This window comes from Didymosphaeria variabile (assembly GCF_027946475.1).
Source record: "Didymosphaeria variabile strain IMI 356815 chromosome Unknown scaffold_6, whole genome shotgun sequence".
NCBI classification, from domain to species: domain Eukaryota; kingdom Fungi; phylum Ascomycota; class Dothideomycetes; order Pleosporales; family Didymosphaeriaceae; genus Didymosphaeria; species Didymosphaeria variabile.
The window spans coordinates 3,267,044-3,285,277 of NW_026611625.1; the positions used below are offsets into that span (position 1 = coordinate 3,267,044).

The 18,234-nt window shown below is 53.8% G+C and overlaps 7 protein-coding genes across 7 annotated transcripts; 3 read left to right on the forward strand and 4 right to left on the reverse strand.

The window, feature by feature from the left end:
* Positions 1-800: 800 nt before the first annotated feature.
* On the reverse strand, positions 801-1,982 carry N0V89_008977 (uncharacterized protein; the record flags this gene model as incomplete). Its single annotated transcript, XM_056217730.1, has 1 exon — positions 801-1,982. One exon carries the CDS (start codon positions 1,980-1,982, stop codon positions 801-803), a length of 1,182 nt encoding a protein of 393 aa, XP_056069286.1.
* A 2,405-nt stretch (positions 1,983-4,387) lies between these two features.
* On the reverse strand, positions 4,388-4,942 carry N0V89_008978 (uncharacterized protein; the record flags this gene model as incomplete). Its single annotated transcript, XM_056217731.1, has 3 exons — positions 4,388-4,657; positions 4,711-4,811; positions 4,876-4,942. 3 exons carry the CDS (start codon positions 4,940-4,942, stop codon positions 4,388-4,390), a joined length of 438 nt encoding a protein of 145 aa, XP_056069287.1.
* A 1,139-nt stretch (positions 4,943-6,081) lies between these two features.
* N0V89_008979 (uncharacterized protein) lies at positions 6,082-7,184 on the forward strand (the record flags this gene model as incomplete). The annotated part of the gene is made up of 2 exons (XM_056217732.1): positions 6,082-6,360; positions 6,417-7,184. The coding sequence occupies 2 exons, from the start codon at positions 6,082-6,084 to the stop codon at positions 7,182-7,184; spliced, it is 1,047 nt and encodes a 348-aa protein (XP_056069288.1).
* Positions 7,185-8,903: 1,719 nt separating this feature from the next.
* N0V89_008980 (uncharacterized protein) lies at positions 8,904-9,672 on the forward strand (the record flags this gene model as incomplete). Its single annotated transcript, XM_056217733.1, has 3 exons — positions 8,904-8,937; positions 8,985-9,146; positions 9,452-9,672. 3 exons carry the CDS (start codon positions 8,904-8,906, stop codon positions 9,670-9,672), a joined length of 417 nt encoding a protein of 138 aa, XP_056069289.1.
* Positions 9,673-9,789: 117 nt separating this feature from the next.
* Positions 9,790-11,019, reverse strand: N0V89_008981 (uncharacterized protein; the record flags this gene model as incomplete). Its single annotated transcript, XM_056217734.1, has 1 exon — positions 9,790-11,019. One exon carries the CDS (start codon positions 11,017-11,019, stop codon positions 9,790-9,792), a length of 1,230 nt encoding a protein of 409 aa, XP_056069290.1.
* A 5,474-nt stretch (positions 11,020-16,493) lies between these two features.
* On the reverse strand, positions 16,494-16,911 carry N0V89_008982 (uncharacterized protein; the record flags this gene model as incomplete). The annotated part of the gene is made up of 2 exons (XM_056217735.1): positions 16,494-16,770; positions 16,826-16,911. 2 exons carry the CDS (start codon positions 16,909-16,911, stop codon positions 16,494-16,496), a joined length of 363 nt encoding a protein of 120 aa, XP_056069291.1.
* A 369-nt stretch (positions 16,912-17,280) lies between these two features.
* Positions 17,281-18,153, forward strand: SNF7 (ESCRT-III subunit protein snf7; the record flags this gene model as incomplete). Its single annotated transcript, XM_056217736.1, has 3 exons — positions 17,281-17,461; positions 17,533-17,737; positions 17,856-18,153. The coding sequence occupies 3 exons, from the start codon at positions 17,281-17,283 to the stop codon at positions 18,151-18,153; spliced, it is 684 nt and encodes a 227-aa protein (XP_056069292.1).
* Positions 18,154-18,234: the final 81 nt, after the last annotated feature.

Here is an 18,234-nt window from a genome sequence, read left to right on the forward strand (position 1 = left end):
CTTAAATGGGCGGGGCAGAGGTGAGAGGTCGAAGAGCGGTGAGTGACACGGGTGCCTGCAGCGGGGTTATTTACCAGCAAACGAAAATCTGAGTCCTCTGAGAATGGGTATTGGAAACGCAAGGGCCATCCCAGCGATTGTGTTGTTTGTATGGCGGCTGAAAGCATCAAAGCAAACAAGATACAGCTTATCTGATACAAGAACGGTCCCTTGCTGCTGAAATACATCGAGAACGGACGAGCACCTCCTCGACCACACAATTTCAATGTGCTGAGCCTACTCCTCTGGTGACTATTGGACTACGATCATATTAGTGATGTGTCTTATATTAAGATCTTGCTAGAGTGAATGCAATGACATTCCCAGTACAAAATCACTCACACTCCAAAGGCTAACAACCCGCAGTTCTCTGCGCACATCTGTGCCAATGAAAGAAGAGGATGCAGCTATAAACAGCAAGGATGCAATATCTTTGAACTTACAGGCAGGATCAGATGTTAAAGACAGAGCCAGCAATTCTTGTAGGGTACATCCCCTACGCCATTCGACATACACAACTCCCGAACGCGTCCAACCAGTGCTTGCACCACAATCTTTCTCGATCCCACGTTAGATGCCATCCATACTTTTTTAGTCACCTGTCAGATAAACGGTCGTGATAATTGCTCAAGGTCAACACTGCTCACGAAAAGCTAGCATACATTGTGCTAGAATCTACAGTACATATACTTCAGAAACTCGTTCGTACCTGACGCGAGGACATCGACTAGATCCGTCACAGCTGTGACGCTCCCTCTCGATCATAGGGAGTACACCAGCTTCTCCGCACTCAGCGGCCTCATCCACTCTTCACTTCTCTCCATCTTCCTGTCGCCCATGCTCCCGCTACCAAGCAGCATGAACCCGTCTTCCACGACCTTCGAGAGACCTCCAGGCATCCTCCTGATCGGAACTAGCCTCAACGAGGACCCAATTGCCTGACCAAGCCATTTGTAGAACGCAACTGCGAAATCTCGAGCAGCTGGTGATCGCTCCACCACGAAGCCTTGATACTGCACCTCTTCTCCCAATCCCTCCCAGACCGCGCCATATATAGGCTCAAAAGGGAGCATTCCGGCCTGCCATGCACCGCCAGCCCGTGAGCGGACGACCGCATTTTTGCCGTTGCTAGTCAAGGTAGAAGACACTGTCTCGACAGAACTTCCCTCGGAAATACAGTCATACGCGAAGTGCACTCCGGCATTTTCTGTCAGCTTTCGGATGTGTTCCGGCCAGTCCTCGTCATGATAATCGACAAGATGATCGTAGCCAAAGGGCATAGCTTTCAACTTCTCCCACCGAGCTTTACTTGCTGCGCCAAACAGCCTGACCTTCTTCCCCGTAAGATCAGCACTTATACGAATCATTTGCGCTGCGTACAGCCCCACAGACGTCGAAGCGCCATAGATGAAGAAGTCGATCGTCTCAGGTAGCTGCAGTTGACCTTCCCCGAGCCAGGTCCAAGCCGGATGCTCCTCCAACGCTCCCACTTTGTCGTACCCGAACGGCGCGGGTAACCCCAGCCGAAACCACAGCCCCTGCGCAGCTGTCAAACTGACCAAGCTCACTCCGCACGCTTCTTCGAATGACACAGTATCTGGTACGTGCCAGACGAGGTCCCAGTCTATTGTTGCGAGCTCGGCGAATGCGCCTGGCCGGTCGTTGACACTGCAGGCTCCCTGTAGGAATCCAGCTATGCGAGATCCGGATTTGAGGCCGCTGCTTGCAGGAACGGAGGAGCCTGTGGAGAGAACAATACCGGCGAAGTCGCTCCCTATAGTACGGCCGGTCTTTCCGAGCGGGTGGCGTACGTAGAGAGGGTCGATTGGATTTAGAGCGATGGCTTTGACTTCGACGAGGATCTCGTTGCTGGAAGGGACGGGAGGTGCGATATCCTCGATTCTAGCCGTTCGCTCCTCGGCGCGAAGGACAAGAGCTTTCATTCTCGCAGAGGCTCGAAGTTGAGAACGAAGCGGCTGATTTGTAGAGGTTAGAACAATGGTAGAAAGCGAGGATTGGAAAACGCCCTGTGAGGACTGGACTAATACCACAGGTAGCAGCGGCAGTCGCTGTGTTAAATAATAAGTCTTTATCTCGTCAGTGAATGACATGGTAGTGAATAAGCGGTTAGGTTACACGAAACTGCTGAATAATCCTACCGTAGGCACGTCTTCCGACCGAGAGAACTCCGACTACACGCGCGCCCTTCATATGTTGGCTCATCAAGCGCGGCAGCTTTGTCGGGTGTCCCTTGATTCGATGAACACCGTTCCAGACTCTTCTCTTCCGCTATAGTCAGCCTTACTAAGACAGCTATTGATGCTATGCTACTTGCGCAAGGGTCGTGCTGAGGTTACATTAGTTGGCTTGACAAACGAACATTGTTGGGATTCATCTCTGTTCCGTGTAGACCGAGAGCTTACATACGATATAGACCCGCTAGACGAGATCCACGAACCGCTAGCGCATTCTACACGACATACGACCCCAAGCCTCGTCATTACGCTAGCCCTGGCGAGCCATTAGCCTTCTGGAACGAGATGTGGCAGATTGGAGGAGAGAGAAGTATCACGTGTGCGATGCTGAAGAGCTAGCGTTGCGAGGTAGCTTATCTGTGGTTGATATCTCCAAAAGCTTGGTGCTATAGCTGAAGACCACAACAACCACCGAGGAAGGAGGAAGGAGCGTACGCAAATACGTGCAAGTGCCGCGATGCTGGCCCCCTGTGCAATATCATCAGTTTCCTGCACAATGTAGCAGATGATCTTTACTCGTGTAACCTGTCGTTGAGAGCCTTCTCCGAGATCTTGTTGGACTGCTATGCCGTATACGGTCTTTGAGAGATCACTAACCATGGTTACCACCATCTCGAAAAAGAACATAATCTTCTCAGACTTTTATTCAACACAGGTCTTCCCATCATCCAAATCGCTCAAACATGTCGATAAATCTGATCTTCCATCGCCCACACGCGGCCTTCTTGCCCAAGACAGAAACGCTCAAAGCGGACAAAGTCGCGCCTTCCTGCGAGAAATTCCTCGCTACACGCCTCATTCTTGCAGCCATTCATGACGACTGCCCCATCTGCTTCGAGGAATACACCCCCCAGTATCCCGCCGTGAAAATCACGTAAGACCCCTATATCATAGTCCCAACATCCCTCTCTACCCTTCACCACGCCAGCTCACCCTCCCAGCACCTGCGCCCACACCTTCTGCCGCCCCTGCCTCGCCGCCTGGCTCGACAACAACTCAACCTGCCCCCTCTGCCGCGCTCCCCTCTTCACAACCCGCATCTTCCCCGCCGCCTACCACTCACACGCGCGCTCCGTTCTCGCAAGACACACCTCCCCGCTGGCCTTCGTACAGCGCGTCGTAGCGCGCGCCCGGGCTGCGCATTTCGTGCATTCGAAAGGCTGGAATCCGACGCGGTATACCATCGCTAAGGTGCTTACGCTGTCGATGTACGCCTGCAGGGAGAAACCGCTAGCACAAGATGTGTGGGAGGAGATGGTTGGGTGGGTTGCGGCTGCGAGGTGTGAAGGCCGTGGTAGAGGGCTAAGGTATGGTGGAGTGTATGGCGGACGACGCTGTGCGGATGATCTTCGTGGAAGCAGAGATGTGAGGAGGGAGGAGCTTAGGGAGGTTTGGGAAGGGCCGGGGTTGTTTCCTCCGGTGCATCTGGCGGAGTGGTACGAGCCGAGGGTGAATGCTGGGTCGCCGGTTTGGGTGGATTGGGTGCTGAGGGAGGAGCGGTGGGTTGGTTCTAGGGAGCGGGGTCAAGCACCGGAGGGTCTGGGGGATTTGTTGAGGGATTGGTATAGGGATTGGAATGTTGTGGCCAGGCTGAGAGAGGCGTGGTATTTCCTGTCGTGGTACTTGGAACGGGTTGTTGCGAGCAACTTCTTTGTGGAGGGGCTCCCTGGTCCGTTTTAGGTCTTGCGACTATGGAGGGAGAAGCCCGTTTAGAAGCTTCTGATACGTGTCTAGCGATCACCTGTAATGGTCATAGCAATTGTTGTAGAGATGATTCTAGTGAGCGTAATCCACAAGGATTAGGCCACGAAGGCGGCGTGCATCAGTCTGGCTTACTGAGCAGGGTGTATGCCTTTCTTGTTGTGCAATTGATAATCTGTACGCCCGTCAGCACTAAGTTTGAAGAATGAGACACAAGGAAACGCGAAGCCGTAACACCGCTCTGAAGAAATAGATGATTTTGGTATCTCAATAACCCAGTTGATGCAAACTCCCAATCCCAATCCAACCCTATGCCACATAGGAAACCCAGAAGTGAATGCTCATCCCTCAATCAATCATACAACCAACCCCTTCCCCTCCGCTCCATCTCTCTAGTGATGAAAATGCGGCTGCTGCGGCTGCTGCGCATAATACATGCCGCCCTCCTTCCCAGGCTGCTGCTGCAACAACCCCTTACTCTCCTCGCGATACGTAACCTCCTTATCCTGCTGCGTCAGATCGCACGGCGTGCAGCAGCAAGCGCACATGCAGTCGCCGCAGCCGTTGCCCTTGAGGTGGTACTTTGCGCGGACGTCGCCGCGGTTCATCATGGGGAGGATGAAGGAGAGGCCGAGGCAGGCGAGGCCGCAGAAGGCCATGCACTGGGGGGTGTTAGGATTGAAGATAGAAAAGGGAGGCGAGGGGGGAGACGCACAGAGCTGTTACAGCACGAGTAACTTCCCATGTTTCCGTCGTTTTTGGAGCGATGGCGCGTCTTGCCGTAGAGGATGCAGGGGCACCACCATGAGAGGCAGCCTGCACTCTGTTAACATGCTACTCTTCTCTTCGTCTGCCCAAGCTACGCGAACAGAGAACTCACAAGTGCCGACCGGGCTGCAGCATCCCGAGCCCGAGTGGTGCCAGTCTTGCTTCTGAATGGTAGTCATGATGTTGTGGATGTGTGTCTTTACAATTGCCGGAAGCAAAAACGCTGAAACAGAGCGAACCGAAACGTGCGACTCGGACAAGCCTATATAGTCTCCAGCTTAAAAGTTGACCGGAAGTCCGTCGTGCGCTCGGACAGGTGTAAGACGATGCAGGGGTGCGTAGCTCGTAAGCGGCGTGCGTCAAAGCGACCGGTGTCCTGGTACAAGATGCAGAACCGTCAACAAGAAATCGAGATATACGCACAAGCACGAACAGCGAGAAAATAAGCACAAGCGCAGCACACACCCCTCATATAAGGAAATCCGCGCATTTCGCTCGCGCAAGGCATCCTCTGAAATTGTCAAATGGGGCACGGCTGAGGCTGAGAACCTGCGCGTTAGCCCGGCACGAGCGTAGCGCGACCCAGCAATAGCATGCCCGACTCGGCCCCAACTGCAGGAAGGATGTGCACCAGTCTCGAAGCGGGATGCGCAGTCGGTGCAGAAACGATCGGACACTTTTGCTGTGGGTCGAGGTGCTGATTACGGGCCGGGGAGGGGTGCTACGCCGTCGTGGCGTGCGTAGCTGAAGGCAGCAGGGAGGATGGCTGTGGGGGCCGAGTTGGTTTGAGGGGTCTACTATGCGAGATGGACTACAGAGAGGGCGGTTTCGAGTCGGGGTTGGGGTGTGATGATGGCATTGATGACGGACTGAGACTCGAGACTTCAATTACCTATGGAGATCTGATGTCCTTCTCCGAATAGTGAGGGGCGTGAACGCTCGTAGCAGCGTCTTTCGGGCGGTGGCTTAAGCGACGTCCTTCTCGCGCGAAACCTCGCGCAGACAAGCGATGAACGGCGAAGTATACAGCACCGAGCATAACTAAGCTTCTTAGCATGCTTGTCGTAAACGCTGTTGCTCCTTGCATACAGCTGGAGGACAGTTCACGACCGACAGCCGGCGCAGAGATTGGCGGGGCTTCACTGCCCTGCGGCCCTGCGCTGATGAATGGTCCCGAAATAGAAGTCCGACGTGCCTGCATTAGCGCCAGCTAGTAAGCCGCCCCATAGATCAGCGACCCTGCCGCACCGTGGGACTCCTGAACATCGTCATCCGGATTGTCACTCGTTATTTGACCTGTGTTGTGTTAGTTAGAGCCATGCGTTGTATGCTCATTGCATTGCTCGTTGCTGTCGCGAGCGCCTATAGAGATTGGAAGGGCGTCGATACAGAATGGGCCACGCATCCGGATAGGACGGCAGAGTGGTACGAAGAGTATGCCGGTGGTCGTCGGCCGGAGCTTGCCCCGGCTATCACGACGGTCGTTGCGAACAAGTCGTCGGTTGTGAAGCTGGAATGTGTGGGCTGTCCCTTCAGGGTGCGAGAACTGCATCCGGAGCCAGAAGAATGGCAGGAGCCGCCGCAGGATAACTCGCTGGTCAGTACATAGGAGAGGTATCCATCACGTTGTAGAGACAACTAACGCACCCCCAGCTTCTCAACTTCACCATTGATGCTTCCTCCGGACTCCTGCTCAACGGCCGCTCCGTCGCCCCACTTGCCCTGCCCCTTCACATCCACGCATTCCAAGTCCCCGCCAACTTCTCAAAGGACCACATGGAGAAAGCTGTTAATCTCCGACTTATGGACGACAGCTGGAACCTCGGGACAAAATTCGGTACGTTTGAGCTGCAATACGAGCACACCGTCGTCGGAACGCGCGAGCCCGGAAAGTCATGGATCCAGTTCGACGTCACGGGTATCTTGTACACGCCTCAAATCTATGCGAAGAGTGGGAACGGGTACTATCTGCTGAAGAACGAAGACCAGAAGATAGTGCAGATACTACTGCGCGAGACTGCTGAGCCGCACCAGATTTCCATGGAGGATGTGCAAATCATAGACCGCAAGGACCGCGCGAAGCCCTACAGGATGGAGTGCGGACGGCTTGCGATGGCGAGGACGGTGTTTAACCCGTTGGAGTGGGACCGCTATGGCAAGATTGGGACGTGGTCGAGGGCCTTCTATATGCTGTGGTCTAAGACGCGCGACGCGTTCTGGGCTAACTTCACCTTCCTCCCGATCTTGGTCATTCTGGTTCCGGTAATTGTATTGTTCCGCTGGATGGCGAGAAAGCAGCAGGAGGTAGCGGTGCCAGTTGAGGATGATGCGGAGGCAGCGCTGTTGGGCAGCGAGCATGAAGATGCTCCGCCGGAACATGATGACGTACCTGGGTGCCACATGGAAGATGAGAAAGTGTAAGGTTCGTTGTTTAGCATGTGTCGAGGGAGTTTCTGGAAGACGTCACTGGTCTAATAAAGCCCCGCCTCAAACCTGCCTACGATACACCAAACTATCTACCCACTCCCCCTTACACTCGAACGCTCTCTCAGTCATCTCGAACCTCTCAAACCCCAAGCGCTCCGCCATCTTCCAGCTCCCCCTATTCCTCGGGTCGCACTCAATCTCAAGATCCAGCTCCCTCCCCAACAACAGGATAAATGCCTCCATCGCCTCCGTCGCGAATCCCCGTCCCTGGACCTCAGGTTCGAACGAAAACCACAAGTCCGCATGCGCGTTCCTCCCGCGCTGCACTTTTGCCCCTACACGTCCGATGAATCTCCCCTCATGCTCGACGGCAAGCTCCACATGCGTCCTCGGCACCGTCGAAGAACTTCTAATTATTTTGAAGACTTCTTCGCTTGCCTCGTCTTTTGTGCGCGGCGGCCAAGTTTGATACCGAGCTACTTCTTCTTTGCTCTCGAGCGCGAAAAAGGCCGAGGCATCAGCGGGGGCAAATTCTCGCAATATCAGCCTCGGCGTCTTGATAGGCCCGAAACGTTCATTTTTGCGAGTCACCGCGGCAACGGACTCCTCTTCTCCCTCACTCAGCGCTCCCGCTTGCGACATTCTTGCGTGACGCGATGATGGCGATGTCGATGAGAGGGGTGGAGGCGAGGACGGGGACGGAAGTGCTGCCGATGTGTGAGGTGGAAGGTAAGGTATGTTGCGGAGTAGTCACTCTAAGCGTTGCTTTATTTCAAGGAAGGCGTATGGCTAGAAGGCAGTGTACGTATGGACTTCGACAGAGATAGGGAAGACGGAGGCTCAGTGTTGTGATGCACCAGCCCACGAAGAAACCCAAGATTCGCGCTTCCAACCCTCACGCTTTGAAGACGAGCGACGAGAGACCGGTCACATCGCGCAGTTTTAACGCATCGTGCAGCCATAGTTCGTATTGCTCGCACAGTGTTCAGCTTGCTGGTTTGGGCAGCTGCAAGCGGGGGGTCCGCCCTTTTCCTACCTTTACTGGGAGGTCTACATCGCAGCAACAGGAAAAGGTGTATTGACTGATTTGCAGCGCTTTCTGCGCCCTTTCGATTCTGATGTTGAGCATGGTTCTAGTTCGACGGCATGCTCTAGAGTAGACCTCTGCATACACCGACAGAGATCAATTAGACTAGCGCCGAGTCTATCCAATCACGATGCACAACATTAAAAGCGGGAATCACAATCTCTCATTGGCCTACGCGTATACCATCTGAGCTCTGTCAAGAATCTACGATATCGTAGTGTCACAAATTAGGTAAAGCCTGCTCGTTCTGGATTTGAAATGCTCTCTTCGTATCTACTGGAACCCGGTAAGTCGTAGGATCCGATCCGAGGTTGCTCCGTATTCTGTCCGCCTGCCCATTAATTAGATGCATATTTTGAAACAACTCTTGGCATTTCCCTAAAACTTTACACCTGCACCTGCTCCAGCAGCACCATAACGTGACGGAAATACGTGCCAAGATATGTCTAAATTTGTGCACATAACAAACCCAGCTTTACTATCGCGACGTTTTCGTCCTACACTAAATCTTGGCACTATCTTGAGCACGTCTAAATATGCTGATGATGGCCATGTTCGCCCTGTTAAATCCTTCTATCTTGTGAAGCAGTATCCTAATCCGTGCCTCTCACAGCGTAACGCCAGAGATGCCTCGCCACATCCTCGTCCTCGGCGGAACTAGTACGCACTCTAGACTTCCTCAAGTTATATCATGCTAATTGTAGAAGGCCCAGCAGGAATCGACTTCTCCCTCGCCGCCCTCCGCGACGGCCACACGCTGACCCTCTACGTCCGCAACCCCTCCAAACTTCCCCCCGAAATAGCAAATAATGCTACACTGCACAAAGGCGAGCTCACCGACGCGGCTGCAATAGAGAAAGCCGTGGCCTGTTGCGCGACCACGTGTGTATCTTTTCTTGGGCCGAGCAGCTTGAAGGGAGGGGCGACGGTACGTCTCCCGTAGTGTTCATGATGGGTGTGGGGTCGGGGGCATAGACCTCAGCTAACGTGTGGAAACAAACAGCCCATATCAGACGGCTACCGCATCATCATCCCCCTCCTCCAAAAGCACGCCTACACACGCACCCTCTTCGTGTCCACACCTTCCTACACACATCCGGATGACGGCTTTTCCATTGTGTACAAGCTCATGATATGGTTTGTGTATCTGTTCGCGCACGCGGCGTATAAGGAGATCAACACTATGACGCCGCAATTCGTGGCGCTGCCGAGGGAGATGAACTGGACGGTGTTTCGGGTGCCGCTGTTGGGGAGGGGCCGGCGAAGGGGGTTAAGGCGGGAATGGTCGGCGAGGTTGGGGCGAAGTTGGAGAGGAAGGGGTTGGCGGAGTGGGTGCTGAAGGAGATGGAAGTGGGGAAGTGGGCTGGGAAGGTTCCGGCGGTTTCTAATGCGTGAGGGGAGGATAGTAGGTGGGTTGTTTCCATATTGAATTCTTGTTGGGAGTACCATAGCAATACTCCTGAATACTGTGTTTAAGAATGCGCGTACCGAGGACATCTTCTTCGTAGTCTTCTACAACCGCTTGAAAAGATGCACCTGTGTCTTCAAATTCTCCAACCCAGCTGGATAGCTCAGCCCCTTGTCCGGAAGTTTACACAACCTGTTTGTGTCGTCGACGAGCTTCTCCCACGGCCGTTCTGGAATGGGCTCATCGTCCACCGCCACTTGGTCTGGCAGCAAGGCCTTGTCCAAAAGCCAGCTCATCGGGTAAGTCTTCTCCTGTCCGTCTTCGATGCCATCTGCCGTCGATGTGGCTTCGCGGGCGTCGATTACTAGAAGTAGACACCCCTTCGGCACTACTGCGCTCAACTTTCGTAGGAAGCTTGTAGCACGCCGGATGGAGGTGTTGTAGAGGTCGTTGAGGGTAAACAGTAGAGTGATTAGCGTGACCTCTGATCCGATCATAGACTGTAGATCCTCTAGTGTGAGATCCAGAACGTCAGTCTGCGTGTATCTCGTCATGAGCGCCTGCGGTGAGAGGAAAGGCGCATTCTGCGCGCGGGCGGCGGCGCTCGCGTACTTGGAAAGCTGAGGAGCAGTTGTCAGGCCAGTGTGGAGTTTCGATATAACCGCGGACCAGTCTGCTGCGTCGACCAAATGAAGGTCGACTAGAGGGTTGCGAGTCGGAAACGGTGTCGAAGATGGAGATGACAACGCAGCATCTGGTTTACCGGCCGCATCTTCTCGTCTGTACCGAAGCACTCCGGCCATGGTCATGACTTCTGCCGCACCGCCGCCGAAGCAAATGACCCGGGCCGGCGTGTCACCGCCATTCCCAAGCAATAGATCTACCCACCGGCTGTCTCCGTGCTCATCGCAGATGTTCGCTAATACATTCGAGTACATCAAGGCACGGCTTGGACTCCATCGAATCGTATAGGCCTCACGAAACTGCTCTGTCCGAAATGCCGCCTCGAAATTTCCCTGGAGTAACGCATCGTTGACCTGACTCAGCAAAGGCTTCAGTGCTGCAAAGTCTTGCGACGCATGAAACGTGGTCCGGACGATGTTCAAAATAAGCTGCTGCAGATCGATCGGAAGGAGATTCTGTTGCTCAGTCGGAGCCTGAGTATGCGGCGCAGAAGATGGTTGAGGTTTTCGGGGCGGCGCCCTTTTGGTAAAGCCCGATCCTCTCCAAGCTGGTCGACTGGATGGTGGGGGTGCAGCAGCCTTTGATGCACCACTGTCTGTAGGCTTACCATGTTTCGGACGAGATTGAGCTTGGCGATCGAACTGCCCCATCCTTTCTGCTCTCACAGAGATGGTCGTTTGTGCTTCTGTCACGCGCTGCGTCTACTGCTGCCGTGAAAATACAGGCACGGCAGGGTCTGATATTCTTAGCGTACTGAATAGATCTACACTAGAAGTAGCGGTCGAAATGCCAAGGCCCGCTTACTAAGTGACCATCGTCGTTGACTGACTGCCGCAGTATCAATTCCTATGAACAACTCAAAGCCATTGTCGTTCCCATTCAGAAATATGGCTGAGCTTCGACCGAGGGGTTCTGGTAGATGTTTTCCCAACTCATCCTGTGACCAGTTCATCTACCGGCAGCCACTAGCGTTTATATCACAGTGACGGCGCTTCACTTTTGATGTTTTGGACAGAGTATTGTGCGCCTGAATGTATCCCAGCCCACGATGGATTCCCAAAGCTCGAGGCCAACCGTGCTATGCTTTTGGATATATCGCCAATTTGGGAACAAAACCATAATTCGAGATGAGAAAGTTGTCCTCGATATTAAGGGGAACAGCCTCGTCCGAATGATAGATCCCATTCCGCCTCGGTCTCCAATTCTAGAGCGAACCAATCTCTCGGCGATTCGTCGCCCTGGTTGTTCGAGACGTCTCAGGTGCACATGCTCGAATCGATGGTTACGGAAGAACGACTGGTCTGTGAAGATCGCAACAAGGTTGAGATTCTTTCACATGCAGCGGGCTGACTGGCGTAATGTGGCAGTCGTGAGGTCTGTCAAGGCGAGCTGCCCTTAGGGGTAGGTGAAACACATGCCGATTAACCGCCGAGCAGCGCCGTGCTGCTGCAGAACAGGGCTCGCCTCGCGCGCATACTGTCACAATTCCAGAGATGACCTCGTGACAGCTTAGTGGCGAAGCTGCCGATGTAAAGCTTACATTGCTTGATCTCGTATGGTAGTCAAGCAATGTCTCGGCGCTCGGTCGTGGTCTGGTTTGGAACCTTCTTTGAAATTCGTGAGGCTTTGAGGCAAACCTAGAAATACCGCCAGTGTGACATGGTACAGAGGGCTGACCGTGCTTACGCTGTAGATAGGAAAAAAGCGCGATCATCTCAGCGTAGAGAGCCTGGGAAGTGGTTCTGACAAGGCGGAAGGCTCATTGGCATGCTGAATAATGTTTCAGTGGTGTCTGATCCGCACAATTTCTTCGAAAGGTGTCTTGTGGCATGCAACATTGTTGATCTCGATGTGTTGTACGCGCCTCGAGTAGTTGCTGTTGCGATGCGTGTAGCTTACGAGGTGTAGACCTTCCGGAAGTGACACTCAACGAGCAATTGATAGTAGCCTCAACGTCCTACACAAACTATCCGGTGATACATGGGCAAATGGCCTCATTACCTGCCGAGAGCCACGTTGTCGGCCGATCCTTGAAGCGCTATCCGGAGTGGCAAAAGGCGGTGAACAAGGGTCATATCGTTCACCACGATCAGGCGTTTGCAGAGATAATGTTGCAGCTTGACCAGTCCAGTGGATGCCACGGAGCCATGTATGCTGATGTGTTTCGGTAGACCGCTGATCTTAGCCAGGGGGCAAGTATTCGCTACCATCTCGGTTCGGATACTGTAAGGCCTGACTTCCGCTTACTCCCGCTGGAGGTGGTGCGGAGGTGAACAGACCATTAGTCTGGGATGGCCCTGGAGCTAAGACACGGCTGTATGTGCGCACGGGACCGCTCCGTTTTAGAGCCGTCCAAGTCAAATGATTCGAGCTCATACAATCAAGTTGAGATATCCGTGACGTATGCCATGCAGACGATTCGTTTGTATGAGTTGGCACCGGTATGCAGTAGGCGTGCATACTCCTGAGCGTGCGGGGTAAGCCAGAAGCAGGTACGCAGCATCAGGAACACGCCCAGATGTTCACCGTAGAGGTACACACCGGAAGTCAGGCTCTCACAGCTCAGACCGGAGACCGCACGCATGTGCATGTGTAAGTTTGGCGAACCCTTGCATGTTGCGCCTGTGTAGCACCGTTCTTGTAACCACCCTGACGAGGCCTCGATGGAAAGCAAGGGCAGCGCAGTTGGGCGCGTTCTCTACGCCTCTGCTGGGCGTGTGAGCTGGGAGTATCGCTAAGCCTGCCGTTCTTGTTCCTTCGTGATCCCGATCGGCATCCATGTTGCCGAGCTAAGATTGTCGGCGGTAGTAGCCTCACTACAGCTCCAGGATTACGTCCTTGTCTTTAGATCCATCTTTGTACGGCGATTTTCACAGCGTCCAGTGGTTCTGAGCCACTGAACAACACACGATCGCCATCTACAAGGGATCCAGAACATGAGCCTAGATGTTGGCCACGTTATTTTGGCAGACGGCGCCGATCGAGAAGTGCCTTCCTCGAATGTACCTCGTAGCGTGAATCGTAGACATTGCGCGGCCAAGCGGCCTCCCGAACAGGAGCCCGGAATACGGATCAGGAAACGTTCTCATCCTGTTTCTAAGGAGCACTGTGTGTCGTTGCCGCTGCATTCATGCCCAGTCAACGGAGTGGAGTTAAGATAGACAAGACGGGATGTTCCCTGCGTGCCGTGGAAGCTAGGCGACTGACAGTACCCGGCGCGTTGTCCAGCGCATCTTGAAGACACCGGCCAAGTGTCAAACCTCTTTTGGTTTCGGCGTAACTCTTACCTAGCGAGATTCGTGATGAGATGTCTGTTGTAAAAGATCGTCGTTGTGGAACAATGGTGGTTCATGGCGAAGGCCCAATCCGGTTAAAGCCTGCTACACCACGGGAGCCCAAAGGTCGCTGCTCGCTGCAAGAGACATGAGGGTAATGCCGGCTTTGCAAGTCGTGGGATGCAAGCCAGTGGCGAATGCATCGCTTTATACATATCAAGCATCCACCATCCTCATCATCGAGGGACGTGGCGTGTGAGTTGGCGGTCGCGACATGCGAACAATCGCATCCGGTCGTACCAGGAGTGCGTGGATGTCGAAAATCGTATAATGAGCACCGGAAACTTGGCCGGAAATGGGAAAGAAGGACGGGGGTAGAGCAGGGCGCACTTGTGTTGCCGTCAGCTGTCGCAGCCCGATGGGCCGTGACTTTGGGTGAGGCGAGTAAGTGAGGCGGCAATGCAGCACGTTCGGTGCCCAACACCTTTCTGCCGCTGTCCGAGGTATGCTCCCGCAACACATAAGCAAATGGGTCCGCGGGAGACCTATATCTTTAGGGGGCCATTGCCTTGATGCCTCATATCCTGGATAGGGATTCTTGCTGAGCTAGAAGACTTTAAGAACCGCGCGGTCGTCCGTTTTGACTCAAGTCCACAGGCCTTGATACCGAGAACACCTGCTACCAATACGTGTTGATACCAACCATAATAAACACAACAAACATAACCGCTTCGCACAACGCACATTCGATATGGCTGGCACAAACTCTTACTTCGTTCCTGGTTATGGAATCTCGCGCACCGTGATACAGAATGAGATCCATTACTATTGCGGTCCGAGCTCAATCGTGAGGCCGTATACCCTCCAGGTAAGGGAACAAGAGATCGTCGGTCGCGCATGAGGCTGACAGATCGCCAGGGACGTGACGGCTTCCTAGTAACAACTTCTGGTCCTCCTTTAACGAAGGTAAGGGTTCCTGGCTTGAGATTCCGTGTGCCTGCTAAAAAGCACAGGCGCAAATCGAGGACCTCAAGCTCTCGTCTCGAGATTACGAAGAGAAACAGTCAAGAATAGCCGGCGAAGCAACCATCTTCGTGAACAAGCCCATCGCTGTTCATCAAAGGCTTCGACGCTGACGGCAGGCCCGACACCGTCTTCCTCAATTGTCGTCCCTTGCTGCGTCAGTCCGACTGAACTGGAACCTTTGTTTGTTTCTTGCAGCGTGCATATAATACGTTTTGATTTCGATACCTCATCGTTATTGGGTAGCAGCGGCGCAGATGATATTTCTCGCGGTCTTGGACAGACAAAATCTTGTTGCATGGAGTTTTGTTGATTCTTGCTCGTCGAAGCAGAGCTATGCCGGTCAAGAACGCTCGAACACGTTGAATGAAGGCATGACTATACGTTAGCGTTGGATTTTGTACCCCATACGTTGTACTATTCGATCTATCATCTTGTTTGAAACGATCCTGTTGAGCCATATTGCAACGTGCTGCGTGCGACGTATACGCTGACTGGGACTAGTCGAAGCCAACGATATCGAATGCCACAATCGAATGATACTTCGTCAGGTTGAACGACACTGGTACCCAATTGTCAGGTTTCCCGCGGTGCCAGAGAGTGGGCAAGCGCGCAAGTGGAAGGACGGGCTCAACTGGAATCGGCCAGATCAATCGAATCAATTTTTTCTTGAGGCATCCAACACCATTCGCAAGACGGCTTTGGGCTGGCCCTCGATATCTCTGTTGCCCAGTGATCCCGGTTCGGCGACCAACTGTCACGAAGCATGCTGCAGCACAGAGGACTTTCACCGTCCAAACACTATGCTGATGTGGTTAGTACAGTCGAAAGAAACGCCATGGAGGCTCTCGGCAGACCTTGTTGCAGGCTCGCGCATACCTGAAGTCTGAGGCCTGTTGCCTACTTACACCGGTTCAGGTAATTGCGTGGCCCTGCTCGATGTAAAATCATGATTCGAGCCTTCTCGGTATTCTTTGAGCTTCGAAAGCCGGTCAATTGAAAGTGTGAAGTCCGATTGGGGGCGATTTAGCGCAGAAGGAACACTTCGCCTACACGATCCGGGGCGGACGCTCGAATATATACTGACCGGTCATCTTAGCGACGGCCAGCGCAGCCACGTAGAAAGAAATAAGAAAATAAGCTGAAGAGACGGCATTCGTTAAATTTGATATGCAGCAGCCCTGAATGTGACGTGGAATGTGATGACGAGGCGAAGGCTAACCGTTGGGTAGGAGCGAAGGAGGATGTCAGCCGCCAATTGGCTAGAATGCCTTAGGTCAGCAACACGAGGCTCTGACGACCGCCGCAAGTGTGACGATGAAGGCCTTGAGAATGACTATATTGACTGTGCTTTATGATGACTGACTTCGTGCACTTCTCCGTGCTGTGACTACAGTTTGGACATATTTATCCCAACAGTGGCCAAAGGCTAAACAAGAATCGGACCAGGTTGATGGGTAGGCGACTAGGATTACCACATCTATGCATGCACTCATGCATCGATACTGGGCTGCGAGAATGAACAGTACAGACGTCATCGAATACGATTGGGCTCAGGCGGACCCGTACCTGTCGATCTCCCCATGCACGCTTCGAAGACATTGTCCCGAGGTCATTCCAGCATCTTGTGACGTGAGCCACGAATTGGCTCGCTCGACAACACATGGCACGCGAGTATTGGAAGCTGATAACACATGGCGCTCGAGTATTGGAAGCTGCCTATGGAATGTGTAGGCCCGGGCGCGAGGGCGTGCGTCTTCCTGCTGAATGTGCCCTGAACAGGGCGGCGTGGCCGTAACTTCGTCCTAGAGCGCTTGCATCCCAGCTCAACCAGTATCTTTCCTCTTCTCAACTGCCCTCTGGTATGCGTCCACGTTGACGTTGCCTGCATCCCAGACTGCGATCGCCTGAACGTGGATGCCCTTCTCTTTGCGGCGTTCGATGTAGCCTATCACGTTGATCCAAGATCCAATGTCAACTTCATGTCGCTTGATTGACTCGAGCACATGTTCAATGTTTACGTTTGCGATCTTTGGTGAATTGGAAGGCGGATAGTTGTGCTTCAACCGCAGGGTCGCGCTTTTGAGAACATATTCATCAACACTGCAGCATGTTAGCACTGCGCCAACTCCGACAAATCAGGACCGCTCAAGCTCACCACCCCAGGAAGCGCACCTTCGTCCCCAGTGCGCACTTGTCCAGTTCTCCCAGCAACACCAGGTTCGAAGCAACTGGACCGTTCATGACATGGATGGAAGCGTGGGGTATCGGCCATTCAGTCTACCGACCGCCAAGGAATGCACGTGCAAGCTGCCCGCGCTAGCGCGACGACATCATCGGGTGTAGCCAGGCCTCAACCATGAATCGCTCACGAGGCAACGACTTCCGTACTTCTGAGACTCCTGTGCACCTGCGCTAGGCACCTACTTCCTCTTCTCTTCCTGTTCTGCCTCTCATATTCAACCTTACTCAACAGCCCATCTCAACCTCGCACTAGCCCTTATCGAACCCCGCCGCCCGCGCATCTATCGCTGCACGCACGCAGCCCGAGTCTTCTCTACACACCCCACGCTCCCACAAGTCTACGCAGCGCCCTGCACACATAACGCAAACATGTCTGGCTGGGGCTTGGGCTGGTTCGACGGCGGCGCCCAGAAGAAAGAGGCGCCGAAGAAGGCCATCCTGCAGCTGCGCGGGCAGCTCGAGATGCTCAACAAGCGGGAGAAGCACCTGCAGAACCAGATGGACGAGCAGGATACACTGGCGAGAAAACACGTGAACACGAATAAGACCGGTAAATAACCCCTCCCCACCCGTCAGGGTCCAAAAGTTAGCAGGGAAGGCTAATGGGTAATGGGTCTGCAGCCGCAAAAGCAGCGCTCAGAAGGAAGAAGCAGTTCGAGCACTCGCTCGAGCAAACACAGTCGCAGATCATGACGCTCGAGCGCGAAGTCTACTCCATCGAAACCGCAAATATTAACAAGGAGACGCTCGACGCAATGAAGAATGCTGGCACGGCGATGAAGCACATCCATGCCGGTCTTACCATCGACAAGGTCGACAACGTAATGTACGTCCCCCTTTCCTTGCCCCAGTTTCCCTTCTATTGCGTCCCAATTTACTCTCCCTCCCCTCCTTTCTATCCCGCCCACGTTCGGAGTGAGAGCCATACTTACCCACCCCAACAGGGAAGACCTCCGCGAACAACACGCCATCGGCGACGAAATCTCCGAAGCCATAACCTCGGGCGTCGCCACCTCCGCCATCGACGAAGACGACCTCGACGAGGAACTCGCCGAGCTCCAGCAAGAACAGCTCGACGAGCAAATGCTGAACACCGGCCCCGTACCCGTCGGCGACAAAGTCGGCCGCCTCCCGCAGGCTCCCCAAGCGGAAATCGCAAAGGGCAAGGCGCCCGCGAGGATGGTCGAGGAGGACGACGAGGAAGAGGAGTTGAGGAAGCTGCAGGCGGAGATGGCCATGTGAGGTCTGGTGTCCCATCTATCTAATAGCAGGAGGAGAGGAGGTGATATGGCGGCGAGCGATCTGGCATGGCATGGGACGGAC